This window comes from Paroedura picta, chromosome 1 (assembly GCF_049243985.1).
Source record: "Paroedura picta isolate Pp20150507F chromosome 1, Ppicta_v3.0, whole genome shotgun sequence".
NCBI classification, from domain to species: domain Eukaryota; kingdom Metazoa; phylum Chordata; class Lepidosauria; order Squamata; family Gekkonidae; genus Paroedura; species Paroedura picta.
In genome coordinates, this window is record NC_135369.1 from 117955067 (window position 1) to 117975272 (window position 20206).

The following is a 20206-nucleotide window of genomic DNA, read 5'->3' on the forward strand; positions in this document are numbered from 1 at the left end:
TCATATGGCTGTTAAAGAGGATGGGGAATAAAATAGAACCCTGCAGGACTCTATAGGTCAAAGGCTACTGTTGAAGTGCTATATTAAATTACTGTTAAGAATATTTTTGTTTCAACATGTTTGTATAAAAAGCATTAAAGGAGATGATCTTTTACTGGAATAAGCTAGAAAGCTAAAGAAATGTAAATACAGAACTGGATTTTGTAGTTCTTGTCAATGCTACTGCAGAATAAAGCCTTTGCAAACATGGCAGGAAGTCAAGATGAACAAAGCTGATGTAAAAATAACTTTTTTAACATAAAATAAATTAAACAGGCTGTATGAACAAGATTTAAACAAGAAACATGAGAGAGAGCTGGATGTCATGACAGCAGACCACATCAGAGAAAGACAAAGTTTGCTGGCAGATTTTAATAAGACCCAAGAGCTGCTAAAGGAAATTAATTCAGCTTTGCAAGTTTCGTAAGTTTTATTACATTAACCAATTTCATATGTGGGCTGCATTTGAGTGGAATTATCTATACAGTAATGAATAATGACTGATATTTGAGAGACACATGTAGAAATACTGTATTTAGTGTTTCTACATAAGTTAGTGGGCATACCAAGCAAGCACCAAGTACATCAATCAACGTGTCCTGCATGGCCCAAGCGAGGTTGATCTTGTCAGATCTCAGAAGCTAACCAAGGTCGGCTGTGGCTAGTTGTTGGATGGGAGATCTCCAAAGAATATCAGGGTCATGATGCAGAGGCATCTCTTGTTTTGAAAACCTAAGTCAGCTGTGACTTGACAGCACTTTCCACCACCAACACCACTACACCAAGCAAGAGAAGTTTAAGCCTCATTTTTTAAAAGAAAGAAAGAAAGAACCCTAGTATAGCTGCCAACTTCAGTGGAGACACTGGGGTCTAAAATGTGTGTATGACTGGATCCACAGACTGAGATCTGAGAAACAGCCTGCCTATAATCTTGTAAACAGCCCATCCTTACTAGCCCCTGGGGTGGGGACTAGGGCCCATTATGCACACACTGGTTAATGCACTGTAGCAGTAGATTATCTTGTTCCGCACAGGAAAATCCTGCAGCAACAGCATATTCAAAGTGCATTATCCAACATATGCATAATGGGGGTAGGATACTGCCATTATTACAAGGAGCCCCAATTCTGAATATATTGAACACATTGTGATATATTGCTGTGTATTTACAGAGTAATTTAAAATTATGCTCAGTTTATAAGCACCACAAACATCATAATTCTTCATGAGCCATCTTAAATGTATTAAATAAATTCCTAAATAGAAGGCTCCTTTTTAATACCTTAAAATGGTATTAAATCTGTTTGAATCTGTTTTCACATTGTGTAACTGTGAACTGATCAAAAGTGCAACTAGTACTTATTTCCAAAGTCTTACCAGGTTAGCAAAATCACCATGATAAAGTTGATTTCACTGAAGGCTGTCCGGGAATGTATCTCTTTGGCTATAGAGTCCTTTTTTTCTCTTACATGTTTCTTTTTCTCCTTCTCTGGACTTGCCGCTTCTTGTTGTCTTTGTCCTATTAATGCAATAAAAGATAGAAGGGAAAAAAGATAGCTTTACTTTTTTACAGAGAGAGACTGTAGATGGCAGAGCTCTGCAGTAGGCCTTTCTTTAAAACTATTATTTTTTACATCAAAATATATTAAAAGTGTCACCACGCATTTAAAGCAACATTTTGATTAATAGTTCAGCAAAACGTTATCATAGATTACTTGGCATGTTCTCAATGAAACACATACATTATAAACAAATATATATATATTGTCCTTAAACTTAGAAAATTATTGTCTGAGAATGGTAGGCTAGCACACTTTCATACATGCTATATGTTAGTAGAGGGGGGTGGGGTTCATGGGACAATATTTAAAATATGATTTTCCTCCAATACTGTCTTTACTCTGAAATGTGTCCAGCAACGAATGTACATCCTGATCTGCCATTTGTGTAGCATAGCACTATATTGTATCAGGAGAGTTAATCCGTTAGATCTGGCCTATACCCATTGGATTGCAAGTAGGGTTGGATTAAGTCCAACTAATGCCCTAAGGATAGCCCAACAGTGGTGCCCCTTGGCCCTTCCATTGCTTAACTGACATTAAAATGATGGTGAAATAAGAGATTAAAAATTCAGTTTTTTTCCAGGCTCTTCCTAAGGCCAGAATTCACAACTTTATTAAATATCAATGTTTTTAAAATGTTTTTTTATTTAATCTTAAATAGCAGTAAGCAAAAAAAAAAAAGCAAATAAGCAAAAAAAAATTATGTGGTGTCCCTCTTCCCTTGGTGCTCTAAGCATGTGCTTATTTTGCTTAATAGTTAATGTTTAATCCAGGGCCATTATAATAGGACATCCATTATGTAGATATGAGGTAGTCAAGACATGGGATGAGTATATTGGAGAATGTGATCAACCACCACTTTCCCTAGGCTCCAACCACCTCTGCTTTATGAACATGAGGACCACCAAACATAGTTCTCTAAATCAGTGGTCCCCAACCTTTCTGAGGCTGGGGACCGGCAGGGCATTGGGCCGCGCCCGTGGGCCACACCTGCGCATCGGGCCGCGCCCGCACGGGCTGCGCTTGCGCAAATGCACCATGCGCGGCCGATTTTGGCCACGCATGGCGCATGTGCGCGGGCACGGCCCGCAGGCGCAGCCCGATGCGCAGGCGTGGCCCGGCCCTGATTCCCTCTCCCCGCCCTCCCGCAGTAAGAAGCTTCCCAGGCCGCAAGCTTGCAGCCTGGGAAGTTTTTTACTGCGGGGGGGGGGCGGGGTGAGGGAGCCGCGGCCCAGCGCCATGGCCTTCGCGGCCCGGCACCGGGCCATGGCCCACGGGTTGGGGACCACTGCTCTAAATGTTACTCCAAGGGCATATTATAATACAAAGGATGCAATCCTTATTCTATAATATGTAATCATTTTGAGATATCTATTAGTTGTACCCACTAAGTGGAAGTATGTATAGTGATTAAATACATCCAGTGAATTCTAAAATACTTATGTTGGAATTCTTCAAGGACTATATTGATTTGGCTGATCCAGAACTTGTCCATTTGATGCAGTTGTAATTCAGTGTTACTGGGATCAGTGGGACTTTAATAATTATATTGAGAACTGCATTGTTAAGTGAATCTTTTGTGCACTCAGTTTTGAGATCCTGGGAATTAATTGTTCAAAAATGGGGGGGGGGGATAATCTTATATTGCATGTTATAAATCAGTGTTTGCATGCCGGTATCAATTGAAAGTAAGTAATCTATGGCATGACTTTCACTGTTAGCTGAGGATATAAAATGTCACATTATGTACAGTGACCAAGTAATTGTCCTTCATAGGAATTTTAAAATGTTTGTTTCTGGCACACATATTGTGCACTGAATAGCTCAAGACTCTTCTGCTTACACTGAGTTTCATTAAGTTTCACACTACTTCAAAATGGATTTGGATTTTTGGCCCATTCAAAATTCATTGTCAGGCCACAATACAAGGATAACCTGGCTCTACATCATGTATAACTTTTGATTATGTCTACAGCAAGGGCTCCCAGCCTTTTGGAATTCTGACCTGGAGTGGGAGGTACAACCACAAAATGACTGCTGTGGGAAGCCCAAATACAGGGGACAAGAGGAGCAAGTTATTTTAATTAAAAATACATTGAAAAAGAGGAGTGAGAGACAGTAAAATCCACACTGTGGTGGTAGCTGCCTCCAAAACAACCGTCTTTTAATCTGCTGATCAATTCTCCAGTCACTAACTAGAAACCACCTGGTCCAGCTTACTACCTAAAAACACTTGGCAGGTGCCAAGAAAGGTATTGGCAGCACCATGCTGGGGGGCCCCTGACCTACAGGATTATCTTACCTAGTATATTTGTACACATTCTATGATGACAATTTCTCCCTTTATGCTTCATTGAATTTTGTTTACTGAATGTTGGAATGTAAAATACTTGACCTAGCACCTGTTGAAAACCCTGCACTAAGTTTAAACTTTCCACATAGGCAGAATAATACCACCCAGCGGATAATAGTGCTAGATTATGTGATGCACTGAATAAACTTATTGGTCAGCTGTCATTCAGCTAAACTTGAAATCTAGGAAATAATATATGACCAAATCAAATAACTGCTTCTGAAAAGTGCTCCCCTGAATATGCAAAGTTCAAGACACTTTTGGAATAAAACTGGGCTGCTGAAATTCTAGGACTTTTCCAGGGCATTTCTCCTACTTTATAAACTTTTTGAAAAACAAAATAATCTAAACTTTTGCTAGAAATCATTTTATTATGATCATTTAGACAAAGTTCATGGCACAAGCCCACCTCATTCTTATTTTACCCCACACCAAATAACTTGGTGCCATGGCATAAATGAACGTGCCCTTAGACTTATGACAATCTAGACTGATTATTATTATTATTATTATTATTAATAATAATTAGATTTATTTCCCGCCACTCCCCGTAGGCTCGTGGCAGGTCACAACAATCCTATCCCCATTAAAATACCCATTAAAAACTTTAAAAACAATCCCAACATGGCGGAAGCTCTCATTATTCCCACCCCTGTTATTAGAGCGGCAGGGAGGGTGGGGAAGAGATCTAACTTACTAGGTCCGGGGGGGGGGGGGGAGAATGTTAGCACTCACTCGCTGACCCCGGCCTCAACCAAAAACCTGGCTGAAGAGCTCCGTCTTGCAGGCCCTGCGGAAAGCTGGTAAATCCCGCAGGGCCCGCAGCTCACCCGGGAGCTCGTTCCACCAGGTAGGGGCCAGGACCGAAAAGGCCCTGGCCCTGGTCGAGGCCAGGCGCGCTTCTCTAGGGCCAGGAACGATCAGGAGATTCTCCCCCGCTGAGCGTAAAGCCCTGCAGGGGATATAGGGTGGTAGGCGGTCCCTCAGGTATGTGGGTCCCAACCCGCGTATAGCCTTAAAGGTCAAAACCAGAACCTTGAACCTGATCCGGGCAGCAATTGGCAACCAATGTAGCTGCCTCAGCACAGGCTGGATATGGGCCCTCCAAGGTGTACCAGTGAGGACCCGAGCAGCTGTGTTTTGCACTAGCTGGAGTTTCCGGATCAGAGACAAGGGTAGGCCTGCGTAGAGCGAGTTACAGAAAACTATTCTGGAGGTGACTGTCGCATGGATCACTGTAGCCAAGTGGTCAGGGGACAGGTAGGGCGCTAGTAGTCGGGCCTGGCAAAAATAGAAAAACACCTGGCCTGCTACTCTCTAGGAGAGGGCGAACCACTGATGAATCTTACGCTCCAATCAGTAATGTGATTCAATACCAAACAGTTATCTCAGATGTATTCAAAAGCTGTGTACCTTTCTACAAATACAAGCTTTATTTTCTTGGGGCCTTCTCTATTGCTTTTCTGTACATTCGCATGCTTATTTCTTTCTCTCCTTTAATGCTTCTTGGCTGTTTTCTTAATTGCTATTTTTTTATTGGTCTTTTTATTTATTGTTGTGCTGTGTATGCTAAACCATTTCTCAAGACCAAACTTAGAGCAGTCTGATACTGTCATCCAAATTGTTTTAGCTTTATTGAAGGGAGTATTGCTTGCAGCTCAGAGGCCCAGATATTTTCATAACTCCTATTGCTGATTATGAGAGATGAAGCTCAGCAGACTATTTCATTTGTCTTAGCCAACAAAGTAAGAGCCACTTTTGTTTGTAGGAGGCTGTATCACAGCCATTATTGTTTGTCCTTTCATTGAATTTATCTGATCATATAATATTACAGAATTATAGATCAACTTTGCTTTATCGTAAACCCATAGTTGGTGTTTTTGTCTCCTCTAAAGTTTAGAAGAAATGGAAGAAAAATACCAAAACCGAGAATCCAAACCAGAAGACTTGCAGCTTATTGCAGAATTGAAAGACCTGATTTCTGAGAGGGATCAGCTAATAAAGAAACTGATTGTAAGACAGTTTGATGGTATCTTCTGGAATTAGCATGCTAAAGGCTAATAACATTTGTTTAATATCCTGTAAAATAAAGGTCTGTTAACGAGAAGTTAAAGTGAAAATGTCAATAGAACACGGACTTTGTAGTGCAAGGTTCTCAGCCTTGTCTGTGGGCACCTGTGGAATTCTGACATAGTGTGGTGGGCACGGCCAGAAAATGGATGCGGCAAAATGACTGTCATAGGAGGAGGAGCCAGCCAGAAAATATGTGCCAAACCTTCAGACACACAGTTCAGATTTTTGTACTGTGGTGATGGCTGCTGCGAAAGTAACACTTTAAAAAATCTACACAGCCCATCAACTCTTGTCTGGTCATGGACTCAACCAGTTGGGTAAAAAGCTGCCCCCCTGTAGGCACATCCTTGATCCCCAGAACCCCAGAGAAAAGGCCCAATGATGGATGAAACTCACTTGAATCTTGGAGCTTCCTCCTTTCCTCTCAGAAGAAAGAGGAGATGCTGGGGACTGCAGCCAGACTGTCAGCTGGCTTGACAATCAAGGTTGAGGTGCCAAGGCTGGGGAAAGGCCCTTGCATTCCACAGGAGAAGGAGTCAAAGATGGGGGAAGGAGGCAGGAACTGGCGTGCAGGGATGATGGCCTGGCCCCCACCCCTACATGGGAGCAGGCCAGAGAGGACCAAGTAGGTGCCAAAGGCTACCCCAGCCATTCTTCCAGCACAGCTGTAGCCAGGACGGGCTCAAAGCCAACTGCAAAGGAGGCTTGGCTGGGCCTGCAGGGGATCAGGCAGTGATAGGCCAGGGTGACTGAGTAGCAGGGAAGGTGGCCTGGGGAAGAAGGTAGGTGGCAGTAGAATGGGTGCAGGGGAGATAAAAGAGGGCTGAAGAAGACAGGCCAGGGAGGAAGCAATTGAAGGCAAATCACTGAGCAAGAAGGCAAGACAGACGAGAGCTGAGAGCCTCATCTGGGAGGAGAACGACAACAGGTGCTGCTGACGCACTTCCCTTGAAGTTCTGAGGCTAGTCTAGGGGCCCTCAGTGCCTTCAGAGATGGCAGAAGGAGATGGCACCTGCTTCCTTCAGCAGCCAGGTGAGGGGGGGTGACAGCTCTCTAATGGCAACCCAGATTAATTCTTTCAATTTTAGCCGTTTTCCCTCTCACATCTGAGGTACATTGAAGCCCTTCACCCCACCCACCCTGCTGTGTTTTCATGTGACCATCAGGATTTTTAGGTAATGCTGCATAGAAATAATGTAGCATTTTAAAAATAGTGTTTTAAACACACATACATATTTGCAGAAACTTCCAGCAAACCCCTCCCTACTTGATACAATGGAGGGTGAGCTGTGGGTGATTCTCTTAATGGGGGGGTAGATGTTTAACCCAGATGCTTAAATAATGTTCAGTAGGAATAACACAATTTACAACCTAAAAAACCCTCCTTCAAAAAAACCCTCCTTCAAACCCCTCCGTCTAAAAGGCAGGCAATTATCTCTTTAAAAGGAACATGAATAATGCTGGATAGGAATAACACAATAACTACAATCTTAAGAAAAAAATTTCCTGGCTGATCCTTTCCCTTCTGGCTCAAAGTCAGGTGATTCTACTTTGTTGTGTTAATTTTTCCAGGGGAATGGCCTCTTGCTGTTATCAGCACTTGAAAGTGTAATTGACTAGCACTTGGATTGCTCTCCTTCAGACATGAGACTGTTCAACCATTAGCTGTCAAGAAACTGGTCCCCTGAGATAGTTTCTTGTTAAAGTCAAACAGTGGTTCAAGCTGTGTGTGTGAGAGAGGGAGGGAGAGATGTGCCATCCTTCCATGTCTGTCTTTGAGTACTTAGATACTTTGAAGCTCCTTGTAGTTACAGAGAGTCAGGTAAGTGAGATGGGAAGCAACCCAGGTGTCAGTCACATATTACAAGCCCACAAGAACCAAGGAGGAAATCTTTTCTCTCCTTAGTATCCAAACCTATGGGTGAAAGAAGGTGTTTGCTTAATTGGACCCAATACAACTGCAGTGTTTAGTCTAACTGGCACTCACTTGATTGGTTGAGTCACCTGGTTAGCAATATACCCAACTGGTCAGATTATATTATTTGTTGGACGTTGGAATGGTCATCTTGAATCAGGCCAAATTAATTCTAGTTTTACCCTGTTCCTGAATTACATCAGACTTTGGGACATTTCTTAATTATGTGTGGGTCAGGCTGACTTGAAGTCCCTTGTCTTGGAGTTCAGATTTTGAAACCCTATCAGACTCAATTTTGCTAGGAAATATCTAGGAAAATGTGCTTCGTTTAGGTTTGTAGATTTTTTTTCTCACTGTTCACTGCTCTTTTTTGTACAGCCCTGCACAATGTTATAGTAAAATACTTATATGTTATAGTGTTCTTGGGTTTGAGGACTTCATTCTGAATCCAGTACTTTAGCCCATATTGGCCACAGCTACCAGAATTCAGCAATTATTTCTCTGCACTCACCTTTCTTATTATTAGTCCCAGGGGAGCTAGGGATGTTGTCCCTTGGTCTCTGGCTGATTGGATAGTAAGGAGACTGGTGGTGGCAATACTCACACTTCAGCCTTTTGGTTTTGTCTTGCCCCACCTGCTCCTTAAGCAAATATAGACAAGTGGGACGGCTTGTAGTGAATACAATAAGAGAAAGGAAAAACCTATCCCAAGACTACTATAAATGTTACTAAAATTATTACAAAATAAATGAAGTAAAGGGTTCTTGTTTCTTTATTCTCTTATAGGATCCAACCAGAAGGGTTTCTAGATATGTCCTGTTTTCAAATGGAAATTTGCCTCAATGGTTGAATGTAAATGTCATAAATATCCAAATTATGAAATTCAACCTCTATTGAATAATATAGCATATATATCGGCCTTTGGCTCTTCAATACAGGGATGCTAGTAATACCAACTGCTGTTAACAGCCATGGGCTGTTAACAATCTGTGCACAAATGGAGTATAACATCATGTGGACACATTTAAAAACGTACCAGTCAAATGGCTAAAATATGGGGACTCCTTGGTGTGGAAGCAGCTTCAACCTAAATAGAAATACTTTGTAAACTCCTGGGAATAGTGGAAGCAGTATTTATTTAGTATTATTCCTATACCACCTCACAGTCCTAAGATCCCTGAGATGGATTCCGGCAGGTAGCTGGGTTGGTCTGAAGCAGCTGAACAAGTTTTTGAGATCAGTAGCACCTTTAAGACCAACAAAGTTTTATTCAAGATAGATGAGCTTTCGTGTGCACACAATAAAAGGGAGAAGGGAATGACATTGTATCTGAGGAAGTGTGTGTGCACACGAAAGCTCATACCTTGAATAAAACTTTGTAGGTCTTAAAAGTGCCACTGGACTCTTAAATTTGATCCCTGACATGGTGCACAAAGACAAAATGCACAACCATGGAAATCAAATAATTAAACTCAGTAAAAACCAATAAAACCAACAGCAGTGAGAACACTAAAATAAAAAATGAAAGCAATTACATATTTTTAAAATGTGGTTAATTAGTTAAAACTCAGTGTGGTGTAATAGCTGCTGGACTAATATCTGGATGACTCCAGTTCAAACTGTGATGGGCCAGTCAGATCAGCCTACCTCACAGATGTATGAGGATAAAATGGAAGAGAGGAAAAGAAAGCTGCCTTGAGTACCTACTGGGGAGAAATGTGACGTACAAATAAAATAAATAAATTGTCTTATTGTTTATTCTTTATCAGGATGACAAGAAATTCTATCAGCTGGAACTAGTCAATAGGGAGACTAACTTCAACAAAGTATTTAATGCAAGTCCTAATGTTGGTGTTATTAATCCTCTGGTGAAGGTATGTATTACAATTTCAGTGTTATGCTTATGAAGATGTTGATAATATTCCATGTAACATATGCTGAGGATCCAGCTCAACAGTAATCTACATTACACAGAAATCCACATGCAGAGTTTTATACATGCCATCTAGTGGAAAGATTTATGATTTTTATACTGCCTGGCAAGGAGCTGAAATGATGGCACCCCCTAATACTGTAAAAAGGTAACAGAACTTGGAGAACTGGTAGTATCAACAATTTCAGTTACATTTTTCCACACAGGGTAGGTAAAGCATCCTGTGCTTGTCAATCCAGAGTAAAAATAAAACATTTAAGATAATCTTGCTTTTTAAAAAACTTAGCCAATAAAATACCAAATGAGGATTATCAAACTCAACAATCCCTGAGCCATTTATAGTCCTTCAGTTATATATCAAGGGTCATCAGTTGCTTGATAAAACCTCCAGTTCTTGTGATCTGCCTGAGGATGCAAGACTGAGTTATGGTCTCAAAATTCACAGCTGGTAACCCACCACGGCTAGATTTATATCAGGGGTGTCAAACATAATGCCTAGAGGCTAAAATCCAGCCCATCCAAGGTTCTTATCCTGACAGCGAGCAGCTAGTGTGATAGAGGGAACAGGATGGTGCTCAGGGGGAGTGGGCAGTGCCCCTCCAATTGTGACTTTAGTACAGTGGAACAACATTGTCTGCAGCACTCAAGCAAAACCGCTTTGCTGCATCAGCAGACTCACTGTTAAACTGGGAGCTGCTGTAGCTGCATTAATTCCAGGATTCCAAGGAAAGCTCTCACACCTCTCTGCTTGGCCGGCAGCTCCGGGAATGCTGTCTTGAATGGCCACAGGAGGGAGGGGGGGACAGATGATCCTCTGCTGGTGGCCAGGACCACCACCATATTCCTTCTCTCCCTGTGCAATAGCTATGCTTTGGTCCATGAGGGGGCATTTTTTGGCAGTTTCTTCCATATATTGGGGCCTGGGCCTGCCACCAAGCATGCAACTCAGCAGCTAGTCCTCCCTGCTCCCTGGAATACTCAGCAGCCTTCAGTCATAGGTGGCTGCCAATTAATTGGAAGGCAGTGCAAGCAATCTCACCTATAATGATCCCTGGGTGGCCTGGAGCTTTTGCTACATGTGCAGCTTTGTGCGCAGTGCCCACTCCCCCATCAGATGTTCTGTTGGCCTTCAGCTTGGGACAGCTGCTGCTGCATGGGGGCAGTGCAGCTTGGCAATGATCTCTGGTTAGAACCTCCAGCAACACCCCACTATGGATTACCTGATAGCCTAAGCTGGATGTGGTTGCTGCCACACAGCTTATCAGGCTTTGCTTGGCCTGGGTGCTCATGGCCTCACAACTGGGCCACCAACCCCCTCCCCTTCCACAGGTGGAGAAGTTAAGTTCACTTTGTCTTCCCATTCCCCTTATAAGGTTGCTCAGGGACAAAGGGGGAGCGCACAATACCCAGTCACTTTGTGCCCAGGCTCAGAGCATTGGTGGCAGGAGCAAGGGGTTTACCCCTCCAGACTGTGTTAGGGCAGTGACCTGGCCTAACAAAGTGACATTTATGTTAGATCCAGCTATCATAACAAATGAGCTCAGCACCCCTGACTTACATGGTACTTCTGCCACATGGGCCAGTGAAAGTACCAAAATATTGAGTGATTTTTAAAAATTAGGCAGAAATTTTCAATGCAAATATAAAAGGTGCTTCCTTCACCTACACAGCCGGTCCTGCTCTTTTCCCAACCTGCAGTTGACCTAGAGTCATACAGTCAGGGATAATGCTGAAACAGTATGGGGATGGTGAAGTGCATGAGTTGGGAGGCAGTGGAAACTGGAAGGAAGAGGTTCGCACCACTTGTCCAGTCCAATAATTTTATTTTATTTCTTTGAATTTATCGACGACCCTTTCTGCCAGAGCAGACTCAATTCATTGCTACTCTGGCACAATATATGATCTAAGGCTTTGCCTCAGAAGCCACTGTACTGCACTGAACAAAGTAAAAATGGTTTTGCAGCAGAATTGTTTAAATCAGAAAAATAAGTTAAATAAGAATGCTTTAATCAAATTTAACCATGTGGAGGGAAATGTCCCTCGTTCTTTTAAATCACTGTTAGGAGTGAAATTTACTTCACCAGAAGCTGGTTGCAATCTAGTAAATTGAATCAGGCCATATCATCATCATCATCATCATCATCATTATTATGCAGCTGTAATTAGACTTGGAACTGACTTGCTCCCGCTATCATGTTTGTACAGTCATTGTGCTACCATGGCTGGTATCTTTTTACCAAGACCTGTAACTTGGGGTTAATGGGGAAGTAGCACCTTGGCTTTTCGGAAGTAATAATCTGTAGATAGCCCCAAACTGCTATTATAATTTAAAGCTAAGAAGGCAAACAGGTGCTAGCTTTCTCTAGAATTTGCTGTAATTTCAGCAGAAGTAAATAAAAAACAAAAACAGCCCTAAGCTGTGATTATCAGATGAAAGACAACACACACACACACACACACAAGTGGTTTCCTCATCTGTACTAATATATGGGCCCTTCCTTACATTTGTTATTTTTAATGCAGCAAAAGAAGAAGAATGATAAATCAGCAAACAGGTTTGTGAGTGTCCCCAATCTAAGTGCTCTGGAATCTAGTGGAGTGGGCAATGGACATCCTAACCGTCTGGACCCTATTCCTAATTCACCCATCCACGATATTGAGTTCAACAGCAGCAGACCACTTCCACAGCCAATACCACCCAAAGAGCCCAAGACGTTTTTGAGGTGAGCGCTGCCTCACCAGTTTTTCCCCCCTAACGTGGAAAAAAATTCAGTTTCTTTTTAGCTGAGCCACACATGTCTTAAGAACAGCTCAGGAGTATAAATTTTATTGTGGGAATTTAATTATCATGCTATATTTTAAACCTCTTTACAGTATTCCTTTCTATTGCAAAACCTGTTGATATGTGAATTTTCCCAGCCTATTAAGCCTTGAATCCTTTTTTTTAATTGTAAGAAGCTATAGTAGCTTGTTTATGTGCTTTCAATTGTTTACATTTATGAACAATTGTGTTAAATGTTTGTGTTATTACTAGTTCTCCTTTAAGCAAATGTTGTAACCCTTATTAAAAGTTATTAATGTGTGATGGTGTTTCTTACCCAACAAAACTGTTTTATGTGTGATGAATGTACATTCATTTACTCCTTCTCCTTACCTCTGATAAATAATCTATTTAAAGTAAGCTGAGAATTTATGGGAATATATGCATGCATTAGATGTTTAATGCTTCAGCATTAAAACACTCAAGTAATAAATAGATATAAGTAAATTAAACCAATTTCTTTTTGTTTTGGAAAGAATAAAAGTTCTATCTTACTTCATAATTCTACTTTGATGCATTTGTAAAATACAATTGGGATAGGGAGGTGCAATTAGGTTATAAAGTAATTTTTTTATTTCTAAAGGCAAAATAGTCTTTAAATGTTTAATGTTCCTTATTTTTCCCTATGCATGTAATATGCATGTATATGCTTAGACATCATTAACATGCATGTGCATGAATTCGTGGATTGTGGCGCTGGAGTTTCCATTGCAAATTATTTCGTGCCTTGTATTGCCAAAATTTCTGGTAGGGATTATTTTCTTAATTTGTAATCAAAGAACTTGATTTTTCTAAAGCATTAACACTTATATTTTAAAAAGTCATCAAATTTCGCTTGGGAATTATATTTGTGGGTATAAAAGTGTGTTTGCTTTGCATTGAGTTCATTGATCTATGTATCCCATGTGCATGAAACTATAGTTCAGTTTGAGTTACATAAGATTTCAAATGTCATTAATCCATTACTCACTAGTCTATTCAGCATGTCTCTTTTTTTAAGAATATGATGCTTGCAATCATAATTCTGACAACTAATTGGATGAGAAGGATGCTAAAAGAGGATCTCCCCAAAAACCACTGCAATTTTTTTTACAAAAGCAGCAACCCCATTCATTTCTTCTTGAAATACTATTTTTCCACCTTGTCATATGGCTTAGTGACTCTGTCTGTACTGCTGATGCTCTCTAATGGAGTGGATGATTGGAGGTAGAAAAAAAAGGACATTAAGCTACACCATTTATTAGTTAGGTGAAATACTAGATTCATGAACAATGTGTGCTAGGTCTTGGCTTCTCTGTACTTTTTCCAGGCTTTTTGCACTTTCACTTTTGGTTGCAGGTTAAATTTGTCTTTTCTTTTTATGAATTTAGCCCTCTTCAGACTGAAGCTTCTCCAGTGGCTTCATCAGATCCCCAGCGCCAGGAATGGTTTGCCCGTTACTTCACATTCTGAGAGATTATTTTTGTGTGTGGCACAGCGTGGTGTGGAATGTTCATAAGAGCATGACCTTAAATTAACCCTTACATAAACAACTTTCCTGTAATATGTCAAACACTGTGAATGAGAAAGTATTTGTCTCTGATTTGAAAATGCACTGTATTTTATGTGATATTTGTTGGAATCACTTGACATGATAAACAAATATGCTTAATGACACTTATTTTTATTTAAAATGGAAGAGTCTTTAAACTTTGTAATTACTGCATAATAAATTTTCATAGAAGAAACTTAATGCTTCCCCCTTTTCCTATAAATATGTATTTTCTTTGGTTTCAGGAAAGCTTTCCCCCTCCTATCTCCCTTCTGAAATGCAATCAATTGCATGGTTTATTGTATATCAAAATAAACTTGTCTACAGTTTTTTTTATCAGACTGTTGCAAGATATGTTTAAACCCTTCTGTTTTTTCTTTAGTTATCTTGTAGAAACTTTTAAAATTGTGTTTATTCTAAAAGTGGTGAAGAATGCAAAATAAATAAGTCTAGAATAGCATAGCTGGTGGCCTTTAGAGCTGAGTGAATTTTGTTAAAACCATAGTTACAAAAATGGCATCCTTATTTCATCTCCAACTGATCTGCCCTCTAGTAATTATGATTACAATATTTTAATGTTGAATTTCATCACAACTTTGTCATAAATGTTTTATAAATACCTATAAAGACAATGTTCTTTAGAACATTAGGGGTACTAAACTCTGTATTGCTGTATAAATGAAAAATCATTTATGGAAATCTACATTTTGAGGACATAACCATCCTTTGGGCAAAACTCAGGCTTTACAAAAATAGTGCTAAACTAATTATGCATAATAAAGCATGTAAATCTTTCATTAAAGCTCCAGCATATTTAATTCACTAAAAACAATGTTTCTTTTTCCATAACGAAATTAACCCAGGGACCACATGATCTTTTTCATATTGAGAGTGAGCCTGATTTTCCACTCTATTACACCTGTATTATAGTTGTGCAAGTTTTCCAACAGAAAAGATGTAATATGCTGGCAAATCTGGTTTACATACTTCTATTGATGTTGTTGTTAATTCCAAGAAGATTACCACAATGTAACCAACACTGGTAATCTCAGGGATAATTTTTTCTTTGTTTTATGAATGTACTTTGAAACCTGATCTTTGTATCTTCAAGTAGGAGGGTGTTGCTTGTTTTAAGTAAGATTTTTATCCTTAGAGGAAAAAAAGATTGCTATTATTTCTGCTGATGCCGTGACTGCGTCTTCCCATTATGCAAAAGCATAATTAACCAATCAAAGGTACCATCACTAGTTATAACAGTAAGTTTTATATGTAGCATATGTATAAAAGAATTTGTATGTTTTCATATAAAAATTCTATATCAAAACTTTAAAAATGTATCTCCTGTATAATCAGCCTGACAATGTTCCAACATTCTGCTGCTAGTCTGAAGCAGTATTTGGCAGATACTCTATGGTTGATGGAATTTAACTGTAGGTATATGCAGCCTTTACATTAGAAGAAAGCCATATTGAGTCAAAGTCAGATTTCTTGGCTGTTACCTGAAATAAAACACACTGGATAATTTTGATATGATTAAGTATTTCTTGTGTTTTATTTATTCTCCGATTGCATCACATAGTAATAATCACATTGACAGTTTTTTTTGCATCTAGAATTGACATATAGTAAAGGTATCCCATGCAAGGCCTTTTCGCCCCAAGGCTGTCCTAACTGTCATGTCCAACTGCAAATTGCCTCATAACCCTGACAGAGCTGGCAGGAGGCTGCAGAGTGCGCTCCCTCCCTCCCCCTCCCTTCAGGCCTGCTGTGAAGGAGCCTCTGACAGGCCCTGTCTAAGGGGAGGGAGGCGTTTCCAAGAGCAACGCAGGGGAGCCTGAGGGCCTTCCTTTTGAGGGGGGGGGGACTTTCCCCTTCTGCCAAACAGTTGGCTGACAGGGAGGCCACAGAAAAGCCCCTTCTCACTTAAAATACTGCTCTGGCCGGGGGTTAGACACAGCCAAGCCATGTGTCTTTCTTCTTTGCAACTCTCTGCAGATTTGAGGCCTACTGCACAGCGTTATTCTGCAGAGGAAGCTGGCTTTTTTGTCTCCTGTTTCATCTGCACAACAACCCTGTGCTGTAGGCCTCAAGTCTTTCAATTCAACAACAACCTGTGTGTGAAGCCTTAAATGTTTCTTCTCTACCACAACCCTGCCCAAAGTAGCCCTTTCTGCCTGGGGAGCTGATCTTTATACTCTGCAGGTGAGCTGTAATTCCAGGAGCTCTCCAGGCCCCACCTGGAGGTTAGCTACCCCTGGGATGGAAATATTCCTGGAGGTTTGGAGGTAGGACTTCAAAATCGTACAATGCCTCAGAGTCCAACCTTCAAATGAGTCATTTTTGCCTGGGCTATGGCCAGCCCTTACCAGCAACTGTTTGTATTCTGGGGCACAGACAGGCAGACCAGTATCAATCCCGTGAGTCTGGAAAGTGCAGGAAGATCTAAATAAATACTTACAGCCTGAAACTGTAAATAGTGAGAGGGAGAGGAATAGTGAGAGGGAGAGGATTAACATTAATGGACTTAAAAGGATGCAACTTCCCTTAGAATAGCACCATAAAGGTATTAGATTAGATTTCTGTAACTTCTACTAAAGTGCATAATCTATTATATTAAATTGTCCTGTTTTTGTCAGTTTTGCTTTCTGATTGATATTAAACTAGGTCCTTACCTGTGGATCTGTGATCCTAACACACACAAGCACACATAAGTATAAATGCTCAATCTCCGTATCTTTCCCACACACACTTTCACATCCGTAACTGCCCTAATTTTAGTTGATGCACAGTGAAATCTTGCATTAGCTCTAGATTGGGTTCTAAATCCTGGATGCTTCCCTCTCAATGGAGGCTCAGGCCACGAGAGTAGTGTGGCTGGCATTCTACCATCTTTGCCAAGCCAAACTAGTAGTGTCCTACTTGGCCCCGGAACATTTAGCAACAGTGATCCATGCAATGGTCACCTCTAGACTGGAATTCTGCAACTCGCTCTACGCAGGCCTGCCCTTGATCCGGAAAATACAGCTGTTCCAAAATGCAGCATTCAGGGTCCTCACAGCAACACTGGAGATCCCACATCTAGCCTATCCTCCCACAACTGCAGTGGCTACCAGTTGAATTCTGGATCAGGCTACAAGTAGGGCACTAGTAGCCCTACTAACTACCTTTAAGGCCATACGTGGTCAGGGCCTAGTGTACCCGAGGGACCGCCTTTTTCCCTGCACCCCTCAAAGAGCCTTGCGCTCCACCACCTCTAACTGGCTAGTGATCCCTGGCCCCAAGGAAGCCCACTTCACCTCAACCAGGGCCAGAGCCTTCTCTGTCCTGGCCCCCAGCTGCTGGAACAAGCTCCTGGAGATCAGGGCCCTAATGGAATGAAAACAGTTCCACAGGGCCTGCAAGAGAGCTCCTCTGCCAAGAATTTGGCTGAGGTCAACTGGAACCAACAATCCCGACTTGGCCCCTGAACCTACCTCCCAGGAATCTATGCACCTGATTTGGACCTGTTTGATTGTTGTTCTGTCAGATTGTTATTCTCTTGTTATCATGAGCATTGCCGCTATTCTATTCAATAGGAAAAACTGGGTTTGATGTATGGTTCCTTTGCATTCCATATGAACCACCCTGAGGCTCAGGGGAGGGCAGTAATAAATAAATAAAAAAACTGCAAATCTTTTACACACTTATTTGGTAGTAAGTTTCTCTGACGTTCGTGGGTCTTAAATCCTCGTAAATAGGCAAAGGAAAAGGCTCCATATCATTTTTGTAAAACAAGTAAATTATATTCTTATGAAATCAATTTCTATAACATCCCAGTTGAATTTATCACCAGAGGAAAACTGACTAGACCATGAAAGTTTATTTTGATCAACTGTATTCCACTTAATGCTCCACAATTTGTCTGTCTTCCAAGGGATTTAAACTGGCAGTTTGAAAGAAAGCCACAACCCTGAGCAAGGCTGCCAACAACTGGAGGTCATAAATTCAGAGAGGGAAGCTAAATGATAGCACTTAATACACACTTTTGTTACCTAAGAGATTACCCATTTAGGTGTAGCAGGGAGCACAGCTCCAACTCGGAAGGCCCAAGCTAGCCCAACTAGGTAAAAGCTTGGAAGTTAAGCTTTAAACTCAAATACTTTGGCCACCTCATGAGAAGGAAGGACTCCCTGGAGAACAGCCTAATGCTGGGAGCGATCGAGGGCAAAAGAAGAAGGGGACGACAGAGAATGAGGTGGCTGGATGGAGTCACTGAAGCCGTAGGTGCAAACTTAAATGGACTCCGGGGAATGGTAGAGGACAGGCGGATCATTGTCCATGGGGTCGCGATAGTTCGGACACAACTTCGCACCTAACAACAACCACTCTGGTTAGTATTTGGATGGGAAACCAATAAGTCCAGTCCAGCTAGGCAGAGCCAGATAATTACTTATGCTCTCTCTTAAACTTCTGGGAGGAAGAGCGGAGTTTTAAAAAATACACTAAAAATAAAATCGATGAAATAAAGATTGCGTACAAGGGATTTCGGGGTCGGCAGGTGTTCTGCAAGCCAAGCCATTTGACATCCGCTTCATCCCGACCCGTAGTTAAGAAACCGACCCGCTCCCGCTGGTCCTCCAAAGCGGCCTGATGCCAAGGCGGGTTCTGGCCACATCAAAAGTCCAACCCTCTGACTTTCTCGTAATCACTGGCGGCCGTCGCCCTCCACCTCATTCTAATGCCGCGCGCCAACAAGACACCTCTGCGCCTCACGTCACCGGCTCCTTTGGCCTGGCTTTTACTGAGAGCTGTCCTCCCTGTCCGTCTTTTGGCCGACTGCTGCCGCCACAGGGAAACGCAGCTCCCCTCCCCCGGCTCCCAGGCAAGCTCCTCCGGGCGGAAGACGAGAGGGAGGCCTGGCGACGCCGTGGCTGGCTGGCTGGCTGGCGGCTCCTCCTCCTCCAGGGTCCGCCCCGGCCCCTTCCCTTGGCCGCCCGACTGGCTCTTGGCTCTGTGCTGCTGCTGCTGGTGGTACGTAAGTTGTGCGCAGCGCGTCCCGACCGGGGCTTGCTTGTGTGCCCTGCCCTGCAGCGGGATTTCTGCTTCGGTGGAGGATTGCAGCGTCGGTTACGCGGCGCGGGGCGGCCGGCTTTGGGCTTCGGCAGTGAGAAACCCGGCCACCGCATCGCGGGGAGTTTGGCGCCTTGAGCGCGGAAAGCCCGCCTTCCTGCCTGCCTTCCTTCCTTCCTCCGTGCTCAAGGCGCCAAACTCCCCGGGATTTGATTGCTGGACTCGTCCTTCCTGCGGCGGCAAGGGCTGCACTTGGGAGACGCAAAAGCGGGGGTCTTGCGATGGAGGGCTCGCCTCGCCACTGTTTCCTCGCATGGGAAAGTTCCTTACGTGCGCACACATATCTACAGAGAGAGAATGGTGACGTGTTTTCCCTGCCTCTGGCCATGCTACCTAATGCACTGCCCTCAGCAAGGCAGCTCCAGAAGACAATCACACTTCGAAGCCCTGACCTGGACAGCCCAGGCACGACAGACCTCTTAAGCTAAGCAAGGTGGGCCTTGTTGAGCATTTGGATGGGAGACCTGCCAGGCCAGGATGCCAAGGCAGGCAATGGCAAACCACTTTTGAACGTCTCTTGCCTGGCTGCCAGTCAATCCTACCCTAGTAGGATCTCCTGGCTCCACTACACAGCCATGCCCTAAGATAAATAAATACAGCACCCAGCAGGGAATGTGAGCTGCAGAACAAGCCACTCCTACGGAATGCCTCTTGCTTCTCTGTCTGGGGAGGCACAGCCCCAGTCAACTCCCAACCCATACACTTTTGGAGTGGGCAGTCAGGACTAACCAGTCAGAAGGTGGAGTTTTTGATGGAATTCCAGGGCCTCCCTTTAGAAAGGAACCAGGTTGGCTCCTGTTGGTACATCCAGAGGAAGAAATGCAATTTAGTGTGATGTAGTGGTTGGAGTCTCAAGCTAGAACTAGGGAG

The 20206-nt window shown here is 42.5% G+C and overlaps 2 protein-coding genes across 10 annotated transcripts in view; both read left to right on the forward strand.

The window, feature by feature from the left end:
• Positions 1 to 15760, forward strand: part of FAM184A (family with sequence similarity 184 member A) — an 80928-nt gene extending 65168 nt beyond the window's left edge. For 3 of the 6 annotated variants that reach the window (XM_077300892.1, XM_077300938.1, XM_077300902.1), the window contains 5 exons: positions 316 to 462; positions 5850 to 5967; positions 9712 to 9816; positions 12399 to 12598; positions 14067 to 15760. In XM_077300892.1, coding sequence (XP_077157007.1) covers positions 316 to 462; positions 5850 to 5967; positions 9712 to 9816; positions 12399 to 12598; positions 14067 to 14148 — 652 coding nt within the window. In that variant the 3' untranslated portion in view covers positions 14149 to 15760. The remainder of the gene's footprint in view (positions 1 to 315; positions 463 to 5849; positions 5968 to 9711; positions 9817 to 12398; positions 12599 to 14066) is intronic. The other 3 variants (XM_077300911.1, XM_077300919.1, XM_077300928.1) reach the window with 2 other exon arrangements.
• A 3355-nt stretch (positions 15761 to 19115) lies between these two features.
• The window catches only part of MCM9 (minichromosome maintenance 9 homologous recombination repair factor), a 42261-nt gene continuing 41170 nt past the window's right edge, over positions 19116 to 20206 (forward strand). For 3 of the 4 annotated variants that reach the window (XM_077300950.1, XM_077300968.1, XM_077300986.1), the window contains exon 1: positions 19116 to 19237. The gene's annotated coding sequence lies outside the window, so the exon portion shown is untranslated. The other variant, XM_077300959.1, reaches the window with a different exon arrangement.